At 45.9% G+C, this 19,141-nt stretch overlaps 1 protein-coding gene across 1 annotated transcript in view; it reads right to left on the bottom strand.

Moving 5' to 3' along the window:
* The window catches only part of SIAH3 (siah E3 ubiquitin protein ligase family member 3), a gene marked incomplete at both ends in the record, with an annotated part of 37,232 nt that extends 18,515 nt beyond the window's left edge, over positions 1 to 18,717 (bottom strand). The window contains one exon of the mRNA XM_082756319.1: positions 18,583 to 18,717. Within this exon, the coding sequence (XP_082612445.1) occupies positions 18,583 to 18,717 (135 nt within the window). The remainder of the gene's footprint in view (positions 1 to 18,582) is intronic.
* Positions 18,718 to 19,141: the final 424 nt, after the last annotated feature.

The raw sequence follows: 19,141 nt of genomic DNA, 5'->3' as shown, positions 1-19,141 counted from the left end.
AAACAAAATACTTTCGAAGATCTAGACTATTTAGTTAGTAGAATGTGACAGCCTGCTGGGCTACAGTATCTATAATCTCAACAGGAGAAGTCTGGTAACATTTCCATACTCTGTGTTTCAAAGTTTGGAGATCACAGAAAGAATTCCAGAACAACTCAAAGAAAAATGTGATTCATCTAACTGAACATCACAGGTTTGCAGGCATATGAGCTAGCCAATATAGGCTAAAAGTCAAAGGACATAGCAGGTCACTGAGCCTGTCTCCTGATCTGCTTTTGCATTTAACCTAGGTGTGCCTATTTCCCTCCACTCAGTAAAATGGAACCTTGCATTTAGCCAGGTATCTTCTGTATTTGGCAGAAGAAAAGAGCAGAGGACAAGAAAAGAGACGTCACCAAGACTGTGAAGTGAAATCAAAATAAGGGTGAACTGGGTCTGGCTGGAAAAGAATGAGCTTTCTTCATGGTAGTCCCTATGGTGTTGTGCTTTGGATTTGTGACCAAAACTATTTTGATAACAAGCTGATGTTTTGTGTGTCTCTGAGCAGTGCTTGTACAGCATCATGGCTTTCTTTGTTCCTCACCCTGCCCCTGCAGCAAGCAGACTGGGGGTGGACAAGAGGTTGAGAAGTGACACAGCTGGGACAGATGACCCCAGCTGTCCAAAGAGATGTTCCATGCCATACAACATCATGCTGACCAATAAAACTGGGAGAAGTCTTGCCAAAGTGGCCTTTGCTTGGGGACCAGCTGGGCATCAGTCTGCTGGTGGCAAGAGGTAAGTTGTAGCTTTTGTATCACTTGTTTTTTTTTCTTTCCCTTCCTTCACTAACTAAACGGTCATCTAGACCCATCTAGACCCATGAACTGTCATCTAGACCCATGAAGGTCTCGGTGATGTTACTACAATAAACCCGAAAATCCTCTTAGAATTACACCAGCTGTGGAGGCACTCACACTTACTGAAGAGCAGTTTGGCAAACTAAGCTGCAGTGTGACCCAAAGCTAAGACCGAAAAAGCAGGAATGTGAACATTTCTGTAATGCTGAGAATGACACAGTTGGAAACAAACACATTTGTGCTGTTTATGGAAAAAACAGCCCAGAGCACCAAGCCATCTCTGTGCTCAGTTCAGCGGTGGGGAAGGACCTTCGTGAAACAACACTAACACAAGGCAGAAGTGACAAACAACAAATGAGCTGGTCCCTGCCATCCACCACTGATAGATGTGCGATCAGCCCAAATGGCAGCAGCAATCCCAGCCCTACAACAGAAACAGCTAAAGGGAAAGGGCAGCAGGAAACACCTGATGCACACCAGTTGGCTGCAGCGGAGGAACCGTGTGAGCAGCAAGCGGTGCTGAGCATCGTCAGCTGGAATTGCCAGGGTTATTTTGGGATTCGTGTCAGGATGACCAGAAAATAAATTCTTGAGAAGTAAGTGGCATGAGGCCAAGATTTGCACACTGGCTTTGTAGGAGGCATCCCCCAAGGAAATGGGCTGAGCTGGTAGTGAAGACTCGACCTGTGGTCTTCATCCCAGCAGATGAGGGTTAACTCATGCTGTGGTGGCTTGCTTATGTTTCAGGTGTGATGGTGAGCATCTGCCTGCTGCCACGATGAAGAAGGGGGCTGTAGGCACAGGATAACACCATCTTTATAAAATTACACAAACTTCATCACACTGGCCAACACTGCAGCAAGATGTCTTCAGGGCTCCCTCCTTGTCCCAGTTGCTATTATTATTTCACAAGAGCTCCTGAGGGTCTGTTGGCAACCTGGTGTTTTCTGGCCTTAAGCCAGCTTCCTTATGAGTGTATTAGCATCTCCTGGTCCGTCTGTGTGTGATGAAAATGCTTAGGAGGTCTGGCAGGCAAACGTGTTGCATCATCATTTTAGCAGCTTGCTGCACTATGCAGTTTGGGTTTCTTGCTGTCCTCCACCTCACTGAGGGACCAAGTGATAAATAAACCCAACCTGGTCTGGTGCAACTGCAGTGACAGGGTTTGGGAGTGTCTTTTTTTGCATAAAGTGCACTTACGGAAACGTGGCAGCATGTTGCTTCCAGATAAATGCAAATACAGAAGGAATAGCTAATGTGGGTCACTCCCCCCTGCCTTTGGATGTGGTGAAGGACACTGCGTTAAAGTCTCCTGGCCATCACACTGACATTTCTGAGTATGGAGCCAGCTCTGGCACCCTCAGTGTCTCCTTTCCCTGCCTCCTCTGGGACAAATTGACCCTGCCTAAGTAAGAAACGGCTTTCCTAATCACATTAGGATCAGCTCAGATGGTGGAGAGGGTAACAAAATTAGAGCTTTTAAACCATTATCTCTTCTCCATGAACGTCTGCATTAATACAAGCCTGCAGAGAGGTAAGGGAAGCTGAGCTATGGCTGATCTCATTATAGCTTAAAAAAATAAAAACGTGATGGAGAGCTGGTCCATGGCTGTAAGAAAACCACCAGACTTTTTGTAAGAGACAAGAAGTGGCTGTCTTCAAGCCCTGGATGCTTATATTCTGTTTTTTTTTTTTTTTTTGATTAAAAAAATAAAATTATCTCCAATTCCTCATATCTTTTCCTAGGACCCACATACAAACTAATATATACACATATACTTAGTCAAGCAACACGCCTATACTTTCATATTATATGTGTCATGCCACAGTGTTTTAATCCTGTTGTCTGCATCCTGTTTGATGTAATAATTTATTGTAATATTTTACATAACCACCATTGATATATTGTATAGAGAAGTCAGGGAGCGTGTCTGATCTCCTTACTATGACAGGCAATAACTGAAGTGATATGGTTATTGTACTCTGAGAGAAACACGAACTCTGCAGAAAAGCTGGCCTGGATGAAATGGGGAATAGGACTGGATTTTGATAATTGCAAACTAGACAGCTATCTGGCAGATGATACTGTGGTCAGGAATCTTGTCATGCACCACATTTCTCTTAAAAGCATCTATTTCTCACATAGAAACCACTCACATATTTATTAACATAAATAAGGAAAAAGTTTATAGTCAGGACTACCCTTTGACTTATTCAAAGTGCAATTTACTGTAGAAAAAAAAAACACTCTATAAATGTAAGCTAAACTTAGAAGGTCAAAAGTCAAACCAAAGTATTCTGAAGATGTCACAGTCACATGGGTTCATTACAACACACACAAGCCCAAAACACAAAGTCAGTGTGCAGCTGGGGATGTTCAGTGATGTCCAACCAAAGATCAACCTGTGAGCTTGGACACTGGACTCCCTGTTGTCTTCATGGCTGAGTTTTCAGCTCACTCCCTGGCTCTGCTCAGACCACTCTGGCTACATCTCTCCAAGGTGAAGTTGCTACAGCAATAGCTAACCGTAACCAGGTGGAGAAGCCAGTGGCATTTAACTTCAGGCAAGAGATTGGTCCCTACTCCTCCTTTATTTAGCGTCACAGACTTAACCAGTGAATCTTGGACTTTGATACTGTGCTTTCTGTGTGCAAGCATCACTTCTGCAACACATTTACGGAGATGTGAATAAATGCATGCACGCACGCTTAACACGCACACACATCTTCTTCATTGCTCCAATTTGGCAGAAACCTGAGCCTGTTCTTGAAATGCCACAGCTCAAATATAATCCCCTGAAGGATTTTGCAATGCAGATCATTCCAGCAATCTGGTTTACAGCACAGCCCCCAAAATGGTAATACTGGTAACAGACTGAGATGGGAGAGTAGGAACTTTTTAAACCTCACCACTGAAGTCTATTATGAAACTACTCTCTCCATCTACAGAGATTTAATTGCTACCTGACTTTTGGCCTCATTATATTCCAGATAATTAATCCCCAAGTACTAGGTTTTCACTCTGCCCCAAGACACTTCAACAGGTTTTCTTTGCAGGGGCCCTGAAATGATCATTTCCTGCTCTCGGCGCTGAACATGCTGTGCCAAGCAGTTTAATGCATGCCCATTAATAGCAGACCACTTTGCTGTATTAAAGAAAAAAAAAAAAAAGAAAAAAAAAAAAAGAAAAATACAAGCCCTGCACTATCATCAATTTCGCTGTGAATTTGAATGATCAGAAAAATGCAGATTCGATCACCTGCTGGAGCATTGCCCTGTTGCTTTCAGGAGAGCTGGGTTTGCAGAAGGGCCAAGGAGCCACACGGAGCTTCAGAGCTGGTTTCTCTCCTGTCCTGGGTCATCCTCTGCCCAGGACAGAAGTAACTATACTCATCCAGAGTAAGGGACCCAAATCCAGCCTCCCTTTTTGGCATTTGAAACAGCCTTCCATTTCCATTCTTTCGCCTTTATTCAATTCCAGCTCCCAACCCCAGAGGACACCAGTTCTCCAGGTTCAAAGGCAGCTAAAATCTCAAGGAAGTGAGAATAATGCACTCCCAGTTGTGAAAAACATAAAACTCAGCTGCCATTTGGTCCTGAGTCAATTCTACCACAGATGTAATTCAGCCAAAACTTCCCCCTTTCCTCATAAATAAGCAGCAGAAGGCAGTTGCTGCAGTTTTTTCCTATATGGCTATCACTCAGCAGAGGCAGAGCTGGAAAGCATCATCCTGCGAGTGATGCCCAGGGGCAAACAGAAGGCATCTTGCATGAAATTTGCACTTTGGCCCCTGGAGACCCAACAGCGTCTCTATTTTGTCTATGGTTTGGGTGACAAGTTGGCTGAGATGATGCCACACAGACTTGAAAGTAACTTTCACAATTTATTTTCTAGGCTGTTGGGGCTGGCATGAGCACCCCATCAGGAACTGAAATGTCCTCACAAAGCTCGAGGTTCATGAACTTTGAGGAGAGGTAGGGAATGGGGTCTGTCCTCCAAGGGGCTCATGTTCTTGTCTATAAATGCAATCAGCTTACATTTACTTGTCATTTCTTTTAGCAGTGTATATCAGTTTGTTGTATGTAGCAGGTGTCTGGACTGATTATCTTTTAAAACAGCATAATTAATGGATTTCTATGCCTTCAAAATCATATCTATTTTGATCAGCTTCAAAAATAAAATAAAATAAATCCCCTTGTTTCTGTTCATACGAGGTGTGAACCTGTAAGCGTTGAGCCCCTGAGACTTTCCCTGACTTCAGAAGAGGTTTCATCTCTCATTCCACAGAATTACTCAGGACGCCTCCTTCATTAACAGAGAGGAGACTGGGACCTTCTCCTTTCTGCAGCACAGACCTTGCTTTAACCTCAGAAAGGCTTTAGTTTTTCCAGCTCTAAAGTGAAGGTAATGGTATTTATAAGCAGGCTAGGGGTTTCTACTTGAGGAACATTTGATGAAAGCCTGGCTATTTGCCAAAGACAAGCATGATATTTTCCAGACCAATGAGCCATTGCCTCTCTGCTGCAGAATGAGAAAAAAAAAAAAGAAAGGAAAAAAAAAAAAAAAAGAAGCACATGAAGATCCAGCCCCTGGAAACAGGAGCTGCAATATTCATTTAGAAATGGGGCATTAAGGCTGGTACCAAAAGGATGAGGGAGTGGGAAGCCCACAGCTGGCTCTACTGGTGGCCACAAGGAGCGGGACAAGAGATACTCCAGGGGTAGATGCTCTGCAGGGAGAGGTGCTCTCTGGCTGCTTCTGGCTGGAGAAATTGGACATGTCAGGGTGCTGTTGTGGGTTGAAAAGTAAAAACAGCAGTCTGGCAAAGTGTGCAGAGAGCTGTGACTCTGGCGCATGAGATAAGTGGCAACTTGCAGACTTTGCTGCTTTTTACAGAGTGCTGAAGCACCGCTACAGACAGTGGTTTTGCAAGCTGGGGTGACTTTCATGAAGCCTCAGAGGGCAAGAAGTGCTGATCCAGCAGCTGAGATGGGCTGTAACCACACCTGCAGAGGCTGGAAGGGAGAGGAGCGTGGGGAACAGCCGCTGAGGAGGGAATGGGTTGGTGCAGAGAGCACCGAGGGAACACAAGACTCCTGCAAAACTATCCCGAGGAAGAGGAGTCTCACTGAATCGATACCAGCCTCTGCTCTCGATTAGCTGCGATTGATTTTTCTGGGGTTATTTCATTGCTTCACCCATCCCCAGCAAAGTTAGCTTGAGTTTTACAACAGACGCAGCCTTTCTGTGGGAATATCAAAGCTCCCCTGAGCAGGAAGGGAGGGATACTTGAATTGCCAGGCTGTTGTGGAGGATGCCAAGTTGCTGCTGTTTCTTTAACATTCAGAAACAAGCAAAAACACTGAACAGCTCCTCCCCAGTTTCCCCCAAATCCTTCTGAGGCAATCAAGTGTAGTCCTTTTTCTGCTGACAGTGTCATTTCTGTCATATTTTGCCCATAGGCATGTTGTGATCTCTATCAACATTGTGTCTACCCTGGAGACCTTTTTAAAAGATGTCTAGGACCTGAAGTTATGGCCTTATGCTCCTGAAAAAGGATTTTGGCTTTGAGCACCAAAGCTTCACCCTGTTGATCTGTCAGTGATGTTTCAAAACAGGAACCCTGCTTTTGCCTACCCATCTCCAGCTTTGCAGGCTCCTTCCATATGCCTCTCCTCAGCAATGGATGAACCGTGCTGTGAGAACACAAAGTCACTGGTGAGAAGTTGAAGATGCTGTCTTGCAACTCTCACTTTGTTTAGGCCAAGGAAGGCACAAATGTGCTGCCCCACAGTTCCTGGGGTTGGTGGCTGAGACCTCTCGGTGATCCCCAGGGACAGTGGGATGACCCCCACATGAGAGATTGGTACCAGGAGGACTATATCCCTGAGCACTTTACAGGAATGGAGTAGACATTTAACTCGTTCCTCAAGGAACCCTTGAAGAGCCATGCTGGCAGACACAAATTCCCTTCCCAATTAATATTTGTTAGTGCCTGTGCATCACTTAACCCAGAAATGGGTTGTTCTTGATAGCAGTCACCTCTTTTTTGGCCGTGACAGGCCAGGAGCTTTATGAAAGTCTTTGGTACCTACTGTGTCAACAGAAGGGTTGATTTATGGTCCACTTAATGAATGCTGTTCTATTGCATATTGATTTGCTGTGTATCTAATAGTTGAACTTAAAAATGATGTGAAGGCCATAACTGTGTTAAGCCTGTGTGCGTAGCAAAACACTGCGACATAATAAAGCCAAAAAATTGTTACTGACCTACAGCTGGTGCATCCTCTCCCTCAGAACCTACTAAGCATCATAGCTAACACATTCTTTGAAATATTTTTTTTTCTCAGAGGTAAACTCATAAGCTAGCTAATTAAATACCAAATTGGTTATTGCGGGTGCATTTACTGGGCATGAAAAAGTGATGCACCTCTGACATGCCTCTGTAAATATGTTTTAAATAAGTCATTGGTAGTTAATTACCATACTGTAAAATTAAGGCAAATAGATGTTTTTTATATGATATAAGGCAGCTGCTTCATGGTAATTAAATAACATAAATGGATTATGCTTAGATAAAAATCCTGGAAAAGTGGGAGCCTCACAACATGGTATGGCATTTATTGCTTCCCCAAGCATCACTTCTGGATTAGAGGAGGTACAAAAGATACGTCCATGTTAACAATGAGGGCAGCACATGAAGGAGGTGAATCCCAGGTGATTTATGGTTATCTTCCCAAGAGTTTGGCTTTGCTAGGGAAAAGCACAGAGGTCACTGCACTGACGCATGCCTTTCCAAGGCATCACTTTCAAACTCAAAATAGGTGGCTGATTTTTACTCTGGAAACTGAAAGCAAAAAGGCTCTGGTTCTTCTGTCTTTAGTAGTAAAAAGTCCAGATGTTGGTGCAGATCCAACCCGAAAACCCAGTGCTCTACCAGAAGGGCAGTTAGACGGCTATGCATGCCTCATGGTATTCACCTCTCACCATTGCTTTCTGTCTGCCCCCATGTCCTCCCGCAGCCCCAGGTGGAGTGGGCATCCTCTGCTTCCCTCCTGAAGGCAGGCAGGGGCGGTGTGATGCGTAACGCTGGGGCAACGGGATTCCTTCATTCCCTCCCAGTGGTGGCTGCATGCTAACAGTGGATTGATGAGACCTCGAAGTATTACTTAACGCTCCTAAAGTGCTTTATATTTTCTAAGTACAGTATAGAATCATAGAAAAGTTAAGGTTGGAAAAGACCTCCAGGATCATCTGGCCCAACCATCCCCCTACTACCAATGTCACTCACTAAACCATGTCCCTAAGCACCACGTCCAAAATTCCCTTGAACACCCCCACGAACGGTGACTCCACCACCTCCCTGGGCAACCCGTCCCAGTGCCTGACTGCTCTTTCTGAGCAGAAATGTCTAATAATTGTTTTAATTGTTGAAGAGTAGTGCTCTTTGTTCAATACTTTGTTTTCATTGTTGAAGAGTAGGGGCATGATGTTTCCATTTTTCCACTCATCAGTGACGTTGCCTGAATGCCAGGACTTTTCAGCTATGATGGAGCAAGGCTTGGCAACTCCATCAGCCAGTTCCCTCAGGACCCTGGGCTTCATGTCATCAGGTCACATAGACTTGTACCTGCTTAGACTCACCAGGTGGTCTCGAACCTGCTATTCAATTACAGTGGGTGGGACTTTGATTGCCCAGCCTCCATCTATGATTCCAGGGAAATGAAAGACTTGGGAAGGCCATCTAGCAGTGCAGACGGAGGCAAAGATGTTGCTGAGTACCTCAGTCTTCTCCATGTCTGTCATTACAATTACTCAGATAGAGAAACTCACTCCTAATACAAGAAATTAGCCACCTATAATCGCTTACACACTACTATTTTCATCCCTCAGTCTATTTTCACAAATGTTAAAGGCACATGGTGGCCCCTGGGGTCTCCTCCTGTCACTCCAGTGCAGCAGCCTGAAGGAGACTGGGTCCTGTCTTGTGCTCTTCCTCGAGGCTCTGTGCAGAAGAGATGCCACCTCTCGCACCAGGGCTGGGGGATGGGAAAGAAGCACTCACACCACCCCTGAGAATTGACAACAGATTTCTTTATTGCCGGGACATCTTGCAGGTGAGCCTGCAGGAAGTCCATGTTGTTTGGTGGCTCCAAGCTAATGCTTGGGATGGGGCCTGCAATACGAGTAGGGTTCATTTCCATGAGTGGGTCCAACGCTGCCATCAGCTTTATGACTATGCCTGGAAGATGCCCTCACGTGGAAGAAGGAAGATGGTTGGGGGGCTGAGGACCCCTTTTCTGGGGCTGGCTCCCCCAGGGTATTTGGGTTGCCTGAGAGAAAGGCTGCCCCTCGGCCACGGGGACTGCCCTCCACCACCCATCCCGTGCCCTGGGTTTATTTTTAACACTGTTTTTTAGGTAATTAAAATTAATTTATGGGAAAGAACAGAAGCAAGATGCATCTTCAGCCCTAATTCCCATGTGCAGTTTGTACTTTAAGTGAAGAATTTCTTCCTCACATCATACCTAATCTAAACCTCCCCTCTGTTTCTTCAAAGCCATTATTCCTTGTTCCATCACTACACTCCCTGACAGAGTCCCTCTCCAGCTTTCTTTTAGGCCACTTCTGTGAGTTAGGTTAGGTGGTAAAACTACAGGACCTTTCAAATTTCAGCCTTATCCACCTTGTTCCACATGTTCCACATGACATTTGCCAGCTCAGGCTCTAGCCTCTCATCAGTGTAACACAGAACCATAGAATCATAAAGGTTGGAAAAGCCCTCCAAGATCATCTGGTCCAACCACCCCCTACCATCAGCATGACCCACTAAACCATGTCCCTAAGCACCACGTCCAACCTTTCCTTGAACACCCCCAGGGACGGTGTCTACCATGATCCCTGATACCTTTCCTGCAAACATCACTTCCAGCCATCTGGCTCCCAGCATCTACTAGTACATGAGATTTCTCTCCAGGTACAGGTCTCAGCATTTGCTTTTTCTGAACTGCACAATGTTCCTGTCAGCTCATTTCTCCAGCCTGCCAAACTGAGATTATTTAATTTCCATAATGATTAAAATGTATTATTGCTGAAGAGTCACTGCAAAACACATGAATTGCTTAACATGCTTTAAAACTCTCTCTTAAGTACAAGAAGATGTCTTAAATGGGCTTCTAACATTTTACTGTTATTATATAAGATACATGAACATGAAGGCAGGCATCGTCAGTCTTAAAGACTTATTTTGAAGAATTAATTTAAGAAGTCTTTAAGAATTTGATCTCCAGAAGTATAAAATATTCTCGCCTCCAAAAATGGTGATAGGGATAGCTAATTCCTTGCTAGATAAGGCTAGGGCTAGCTTTGTGACTCAAGGTCACACAGGCTATGATCATCATTAAGTGATTAATGAACAAAATAATAAACTTAGGTGGCTGCTATTAAGCTTCAGCATCCACATTTTGAGCCTTACATATTTACGGCTCAACTGTGAGATTGGAGGAGCACACACCCCATCCTCATTGACAACAAAAGCATCATCAGCGTCACAGGATTTATGGCAACAGGGCTGTTTTTTGCAGATGGGCCCCTCACACACATACAGAAGCTTAACCTATAGCAGAGGATTCAAGTATTTTGTCTTCCATCCCAAACCTCCTACCTGATGGCAGAGAACAGCAAACTTCTGATCCGAGCATCAAGCCCCCCCCCCCCTTTTTTTTTTTTTTGTGAAAAGCAGAACAGAAGCTACTTGATCTGCAAGTTTCTTCTGTGCTGTAAAAGTCAAGAAGCAAAAGTTACTATTACAAAAAATGCTGAAATTTTGCTTTCGGCGTCAATTAATTTTCCCTATGAGTGAGTAAAGAAAAGGTCTTCCTTCCCCAACATCTGCTTCATCAAACTGCGTTCTCTTTGCTATAGGCTGTTGATTGGTCTCTGGCAAATTAAAGTTGCTTTAGTTAAAGCAGCACAAAGCAAAATGCCCAGATACAGCCTGGATTTATCTGTGAACTAGGATGTTTTTTCCTAATCACTGGCTTATTATTGAAAAAAGAAAAGTAAAAAAAAACAAAACAAAACAAAAAACATTTAAAGCTTAAAAATTATTAAGAGATGCCTCCCCAGTAAGCTTGTGTTTAGCTGCAATACTAAATTATCTCCAATTGCCTTGTGAAGCTGCTGGAGATTAAGCTGGCTTCAGATCTGTTTTGCGATAGTGCTTTCATCTTTTACCAACAGCCTGAAAGAAAATTCAGCCTTTATAATCAGTTATTTACAAACCAGTGGTTATGTTTGTGCAACCTTGCATGACCTTAATATTTTTGAGTCGCCTTTTTGAAATGTTTTCTGCGACAGAAGAAACACGGGAAAAGTTTCATTTATTTTTAAAGCTGCATTATTTCCCGTATGAATTAGACTTGGGAGATTCCAGGCAGGAATTGCATCTGGAAGAAAGATTCCCGTTTGCTTCTATGGGACAAACCAGATGAAGCCATTGTGAATTCCTATGAGTCTTTCTATCTGTTTTCCTGCAACACTTTAAATCTCGACGTGGGCATAGCCGTGAATTGCCTGCAAGTAAAGACACCTCTGTTTGCAAGGAAAGTGCTTGTGCTATATTGCTGTCCTCTTTGTGTTTGAATTCCACCGATGTTAGCATGTGGTTATGGAAAATGTCTTTCCACCCAGTCCCAAAAGCCTACAGAACGAGAGGTCTAAGCCTGTGTGCATGCCTTGAGATAGCTATTTATGGGGGATATCACTTGACTTACCAGGGGTAAAGTGGTCCCCCCAAAACATTTGCCATAATGATGGCAGAGAGGAAATTATATGAGCGAGACAAACCTCTGGCCACATAATGACTACTGGGAACACTGGCCCAGGCTGCCCAGAGAGGCTGTGGGGGCTCCTCCTGGGAGAGTGGCACAAGGCGCCTGCACGGGGCCCTGGGCACCCGGCGCTGGGGGGCCCAGCTGGAGCAAGGGGGTGGACAAGAGGTCCTTTCCAATCCTAACCATGCTGTGATTCTGTGAGCAAGCCCAAAATCCAGGCAGGGAAAGGAAACCACACTACCTACACAGCCCCTCTGCTTTGTACCTCTTTGCACAGCTAATTAACACAACTCACGCACCAAAAAGCAGGTCTGAAGCATTAGGGATCCTGCTGGAGGGGGAAAGTAATCATGAAGCAGTTAATTGAATAAACCTGGGGAAAGTTTGTTCTGCTGGCAACCATCCCATAAGGAGAATGAAAGGCAGGTTTGGCTGAGGGGATTATTTGCTCCACGGTAGTCTCTCAGTGCTCTTTAGGAACATGTTTGCTGTTGTGCCAGGGTTTCAAGCCTTTGCAGATAGATGTTGAACAGTCTGTCCTCTCTCCTTCAGGATTTATTTCATATTGCTTGTAATTACCAATGTGGGTGCTTATCCCAAAGCGTATTTTGAAATATATCTTACTCTCTTTTGCCACTGTTTGCCTGCCACAGTGACCCTCTTCTCAATCCAGGTTAATTCCATTAACTGCTAATATCCCTGGGCTTCGGACTACTGTAAGGATTTAGAAGATGAGTTTAAATTGTCAGATACTTATGTAACTGATACAGCTCAATCCTTTTCCACCAGTGCCAATCTTCTGTGCTGGCCCTTGGATTCCCGAGTACCTCCCACGTATCAGTCTGTCTCCTGTCTTCTTTATTTTCATATATTTCCCACACTTTGTCTTGATTGTTGCTGATGCAAACATTGAAGACTGCCCCTGAGACCCTTGTAATGCTGTACCCTTCCTTGTGCACCAAGCTCTGTTTTTATGTAGGATTGTAGGGTCAGAACAGTTCAGATTGGAAAGGACCTCTGGGCACTGTGTTGTCCAACCCCAAAGCTATGTCAAGATGCTCAGGGCTTTGCCCCATCAAATTTTTAGAATATCCAAGAATGGAGATGGCAGAGACCCTCTGGGCAGCCTGTGCTAGTGGCACACCCTTCCCTGGGAAAGACTTTTCCCCTTGTATCTTGTCAAAATATCTCTTGTTTTGGCTTATGTCTGGTCCTTCCTGTCCTTCCAATCTGCATCTCTGGGAAAAGACTGGCTCTGCCTTCTCTATATGGTTCGATTAGTTAATTGTAGACTGCAATTCCTTTTCCTTCTCCAGGCTGAACAAGCCTGGTCCTCTCAGCCTCTTCTCCTCCATGCTGTGCCCCATCCTCCTGACCAGCCTGGTGCCCCTCTTTCCAATTGGGATTGGGCTCCCAATACTGCACCCTCGGGCACATTTCAACCTGGAGGTAACCTCAGCTGTCCCCTTGTCCCCGCTGCCCTACACAAACCCCACGTGGTGGTGAGTCACTCTATTTTCACTCCTATTAATTATTTGGCTTATTTGCCACACAGCAGCCCCTGAGAGAGGAAGAACATTTTCACCCGCTGCTGATGTGGTTTTCTGCTCCGTGGCAGCCGCCTCCTTGTTTGCCTGAAGTGTTTATTTGTTTTCTGCACAAGGGGAAGTTACTGATTTCATCTTTTTCTGTCTCATTTGTGCTCTATCCCTCTATTTCTCTTCCCATTCCTGCTGACACTTGATGCGAGAGAGCGTGTGATCTTGTGCTTAAGATATTCACAAGGACCCGTGTCTCTCCTCTGCCATGCATTTCCCAGAGGCTGGTGGGTAGTTCTCCAACCACTCTGAGGCTTAATATTCCATGTGTAAGATACCAGCAACAGCACTTGAGCTGTGCAAATGATTTATTTTATTTTATTTTTTACTGGGGAGGCCATACTGGAAGGAAAAGGGATTTCAGCGCAGGGTGAAATTGCTCTAGAAAAAACTAACTAGCTAACTAAATAAAATAACAGAACTGAAAGTACCACATCTGGTGTGGAAAGAAGTGGTTAATCCCTTTCCAGAGTTGGTTCAAGTATTTTTACCTAAAAAATAAATAAATAAAATAAATGTGCAAAGCACTTGGAGGTCTCTGCCACTCTCCAAAGATGGTTTCCTGCTGTTACTGAGACTAAAGGGGAGAGGGAGAGCTAAAGATAAACCCATTAATGTTATATAAGGTGCTCAGAAATGCCTCTAAATAAATAAAGCTGCTGTAAATTGTACACGTGTATGTGTCAGGCAATTCGTCTGCAGTGCCCGAGTGCTCTTCCCTCCTTAGACGAGAGCGCTGCGGGAGAGCTAAGCAGTGCTGCAGGTGGCTGCGAGCAGCAGGTCACCCAGAGTAAATTCTCAGGAAATTCCCATGCAGCACTGAGATTTTACCATTTTACCTACATTTTACCTACAGCACTGTCCTCAAAAATCCCTGGGGGTAAGAGCTTGGTGGGGGGTTGTGAGGGCCAGTTGAAGCCACTGTCCTGCTCAGCTGTTTGCTGCTGCAGCACGGGGAAGATGCTGAAGGTGGTTTTGCACCGCCAAATCAAAGCAGAGAGATCTTTTTGCAGCACTGATGAATGAATCGTGATCGTGGCTCCCCACATTGGGTGGACAACAAATGGCCACGACCCCACCAGCAGGACCTGCCTGCTGGAACCACTGCCCAGTGCACCTAAACAGCAAGTTGCAGGCGTGTAGAGCACTTGGCTTCCTTCCTAATGAGATCAGACAGAGGTGACTGCAACCTATCTCTTAATTTTGCAGCACTCCCTGTCTTGCCGATGATTGTTTTAAAATGGGACTTCATCAGCCAATATGCAAATTGATGTCAACAAACAAGTTGGTGTTTGAATTTTTATTTTTATTTTTTTTTTTGAAGGAGCTTAAAGACAAATAAGAGACTTGAAGTTGCAATGAAGCTAGTGATGATTTCCTTCAGCAGAAGTACAAAAAAAAAAAAAAAAAAAAAAAGAAAAGAAAAGGAAAAAAGAAAAAAAAACAAGCCCAAATTAAGGTTGTTATGTAACAGACAAGGAAATCTTTGCCTTCAGGATTTTGTGTTACCAGCAATGAGCAACATGAGAATGCAACAATAGCTTGGACAAAAAGGCACTCAACAAAGAAACAAACTGAAAAGAAGGAAAAATCAAGCAGCCTGGTAAGGTGTTTAACTTCCCAACTTCCATCCTTTTCACTTCCAAAGCACATACGTGCACAGGTGGGCTGAGAAGTAGCTCCCATGGTCAGAGGGAGCAGGTGGAGGAGAGGCACAAGCCAGCACTGCAGCGCAGCAGTGGTCCTCATGACCTCCAGAAGAGCTGGCCTTCATCTCCCACTGCCTCTCTCAGTCCTGGGTAAAGCCGGGCAAAGACTGCCCCTCCTTCCCCATGAAAATACTGCAGGATTCTCAGTTTTACCCCATTCCACCCTGAGCCAAGAGGTGCTGATGGAGGAAGGCACTGGGGGTGCCGTGTTCCCTTTAAACTCCATTTTTTGGGTTTAAGAATCTTTTTTAAATCCATTTTTTGTTTAAGAATCTCAAATTCTCTCTGAGAAAAGTTTCTAAGTGTCCCCACCTCAGAAATATGGAGAAAAACTGTGCTGGGGGGTCTCCAGAGCTGTAGCATGCCAGGGAGCACCAGTTAACACGCATTAAAAGTAGTAACACAGAAACTTTGGAAACGTCTCTTCCCCTCCCTCTGCATCCCCCCAAGAGGTTCTGTGATTTCTGATGCTGAAGCTCGAAGCTGCTCTGCTTTCCAACAGGCTCGAAGGGAAGCCTGTGCCACCCTACAACCAGATCCCTGTGCTGTGGACCCATGTGGTGTACATGTGTGGGTCTGCGAGCTCCAGGTCAGTGGGTTTGGGGAGGGGAGAGCTCCTGGTACCCAGCATCAGCTGCTTGCTCTATCCGTACAATCCTGTCCCCAAGCTGGGACAGGAACCTGGGCTTACAGGATTCAGGGGGCTGCCAAAGCCCCTCTCACTCTGGTTATCAGGATCCTATTGTTTCAGATGGGGAAATGCCACTTGGCCCCCAGATTCCAGTCCTAAATCGGTACCTGTGCTGAGATGGTGGTGGAGGATGGCGGCGGGTTGTGAGTCGCACATTTCAGTGCCCATCTCCTCCCTTACAGGACATATATAAATAAGTCTCGTGGGGGTATAATGCACCACAGCACTTTAATGCTGCTGGGGATTAACTGAATTACAACGCTATTTGGCTGGCCACTGTGCAGAGAGCCAAGCTGGTAGGGCAGGATTCAAACCCTTCCCCTAACTCAGTGCAGACTTTCTTCTGGCTTTAGAAAACACCTGGAACACAGACTGCCCCGATAAGCCACGTTGTAAACCTTTTTAAGTGTAAGATTAAGCTACTTATGCCCTCCTTCATGTATGCATCATCTCATAACTTAATTAATTCCTTTAAGTCCTGTGGGGACGACTGGCCATGGCTGCACTGCAAGCCTGTGTTGTGCAGGGTGGATGGGGGCTCCCCTGCCCTCTGCTGCTCACCAGGTACTTCACATGGTGTCAAATCCCTTGGTGCATGCTCATGGTATCCTTGGTGGGAGCTGGATGCCACCACACTTCATGAGCACCCCCCTGGGCAGCAGGGGTCCTGCTGTTCACGTCCCTCTGGGCATTCACCCAAGTCAGCCCAGAGCCCCCTCACCGGGGCACTGCAGAAATACAGGATAAGGTGATCCCTTCAGCACAGCTCTGGGGTAAGCACAAACATTTAAGCCTTGAAGGGAATGGAGAGGAATGACATTGCTCCCAGCCCTCGTTTCCTAGCAGGCTCGTATTCATCGACCACAAACCTTAATACAGTTTTCACTCCACTTGTCAATTGTTAAGATAGATTTGGGGGCTGTCAACAAAATGTTACAGACGAAATGACCCGGCTAGAAATAACAGACTCTGAAACACCAAAGAAGTCATCATACTGCAAGCCACCACGGAGGGATAGGTCCAACCCCAGGGTGGAAGCAGGTCACCTGGCTGGTCTGTGACACCAAATTTTGGACAAAACACTTTGCCCACTGGAGGCGACCCCTCTCTATGGCCAGGGAGGAGAAGATGGGGTGGCTGCTTCATGTGTAGGTAGCTCGCTTGTTGTTTTTTTTATTTTTCCAACCAAGGTTTCTTGTCAATTTGTCCCACCTGCCTGCTTTCAAGAGCCACCAAAACAGTACTGAGACTGCTCATCTCTCTGCTGGGCTTTGAGTCCCAGCAGTGAAGAGCTTGGCCACGGGGATTTTAATGTGCTGAAAAGCCCCATGTGTTTAACAGAGTAGCTGAAGCATCAACTTTTCCTGGCAAAATGCTGCAGGTTCTGCTGGAGTGAATCTGCAACTCGGGAGGACATGAACAGATAAATTCAGGTCCTGTCCTAGTTACTGGGGGAGAGACCAATGAGCACCCCTCTGTGTGCTTGTGGGGTGTCTTATCCGGCAGACATTGTAATGTCACCTTCAACAACCATTTGCTGCTTAGATTTTTTTTTTCTCATAATTAAAATTAGAGATGAAAGTAGCGGGAGAGTCACATAAAAGGGGTCAAGTACAGAAGCATTCATTTACCAAATCTCTCCGTGCACTCGGGAAGGCGGGTCTGTCTCTCTGCAAAGTGCTTTACCCATCTGGGCAGGCAGATCCCTTTAAGATAATGACAGGGCTGCGGGATTTTTAAGCAGCTCATGTCAGTGGTGGCCGAGGATGTGATGACACCAGAGGCGAGCCTGCACTCCAGCATCCCCTCACAGCGCTCACTGGAAATCCTCCCCAAGCTGCTGTTGTGCTGGAAACCACCTCTCCCTGCCTGAGACTGCAGATATAACTCTGGAAATCTGCTTTTTAGAGGGTGCTGCTGTTTGCACCGGGGGGATGCTGCTCCGAGGCAGGGGTTACCCCATCAGCAGACTTCCTGGTGCAGAAAAGCAGAGCCAGAGATGAGTTTTCCTGAATTAAATCCCCTCCTGAGTTTGCATCAGCCACTCTGCGAGTCAGGTCTGCTTCCAGCAAGAGAGGATTCACTTTGGTGAAGTTGCTTCTTTGCTACCATCATAAAGTAATTCAAGCCTCCCAGTCACTTTCTTCCCCCCCCCCCGCTACATGAAAGCCTCAGTGTTCTGGCATAGGCAGAGCTGTTGACACTTTGTCAGTAAAAATCCAGAACCGTGCTAGTGAGAGAAATGTTTTATGGGGGCTATAAATAGTTTTGCATTAAGGCAAATGTATTCTCCCACCTTAAAATAGCTTCACCTTGCAAAGGACGAAGGAGGCTTTCAACACCACAGGAATGCCTTTAGCCTCCCCTCGGCAGCAAAAACAGCTTTTTTTCACCCCAAAAGTGAGCACGACCAACAGCCAGAGACCCCTGGGCTGTGTGTGTGGGGTCTCATGCCCTGCTCCCTGCTGTTAACCAGCAGCACATTGTCACACCACCAGCAGCACTGGCTGTGCCAGAGCCCTTTTAACAAAAAAAATGCTAATTCATCAAACTAACTTTTTTTTTTTCTCTCTCTTTTTTTTTTTTTTTTTTTTTTTTTTCCCAAAGGCTCGCAACATGCCTGCTTGTCACAGGGATGAAAGGAACAGGGAAACTTTGGTGATCTGGGGAGCAGCGACTTCCCGCGACCGCTTTGAGCAGCGGGATGCTCTCCCTTCCCTCTGAAGTGGCTCCTGCAGCAAGGACAATGCAAACACCCCCTCCGCCAGGACTGCGAGGTGTTAACAGCACTCTCCCTCTGCTGCCGGAGCATCATTTCAATCCCTGGGTAGAGAAACGCCGGCGGGAGGGGGTTGGGGATTAGGGAGAGAAGAAATTGGAAGAGGGGAAAAAAAACATCTTTGGCTCACCTTCAGGCTGTGCGTTGGGTTGACGACGCAGACAAGTTGCCCGGCGGCCGAGAAAACCCTCTTCGCCTTGTAGTGCTGAAACCGCAGGTGGATGAGATCTAAGACAGCCCCAAAGCACTGGGTGAAGAAAAGCATCACAACTTTGGTCGTTGCTGCTGCCGGCGGCGGGCAGGGGAAGCGGCCAGGCAGCCCCTGAAGTCCTTGAGGCCGGGGAGGGAGTGCGGTGGGCGAGCGCTGCGCTCCGGCACGGCTCAGCGTGCCTTCATATTCATCATCAAAACAAGACGGGAAGAGGCTTGCAGCAGCGGGGCGGCCAATGGAAAGGACAGGAATGTTATCCTTGAGGTCCGGAGACAGCCAATAACGAATGCCTCCCCTCCAGAAAGTCCCTGATGAATTGAGCCTGGCGGAGAATGTATTATTGAACATTACCATACATCAGCACATCGCATTTATCTTGCGATTACAGCCGGGCGTACGGGAGGCTGGGGAGATAGGCAGGCGAAATTGATTGCTTAACGTCTCCATTTATTAATTGGCTTCATTTAGCAGCAAGCGC

The sequence above is a fragment of the Aythya marila genome (genome assembly GCF_965140915.1).
Source record: "Aythya marila genome assembly, chromosome: 1".
NCBI lineage: Eukaryota > Metazoa > Chordata > Aves > Anseriformes > Anatidae > Aythya > Aythya marila.
This window is presented reverse-complemented; position numbering and strand designations above follow the sequence as displayed.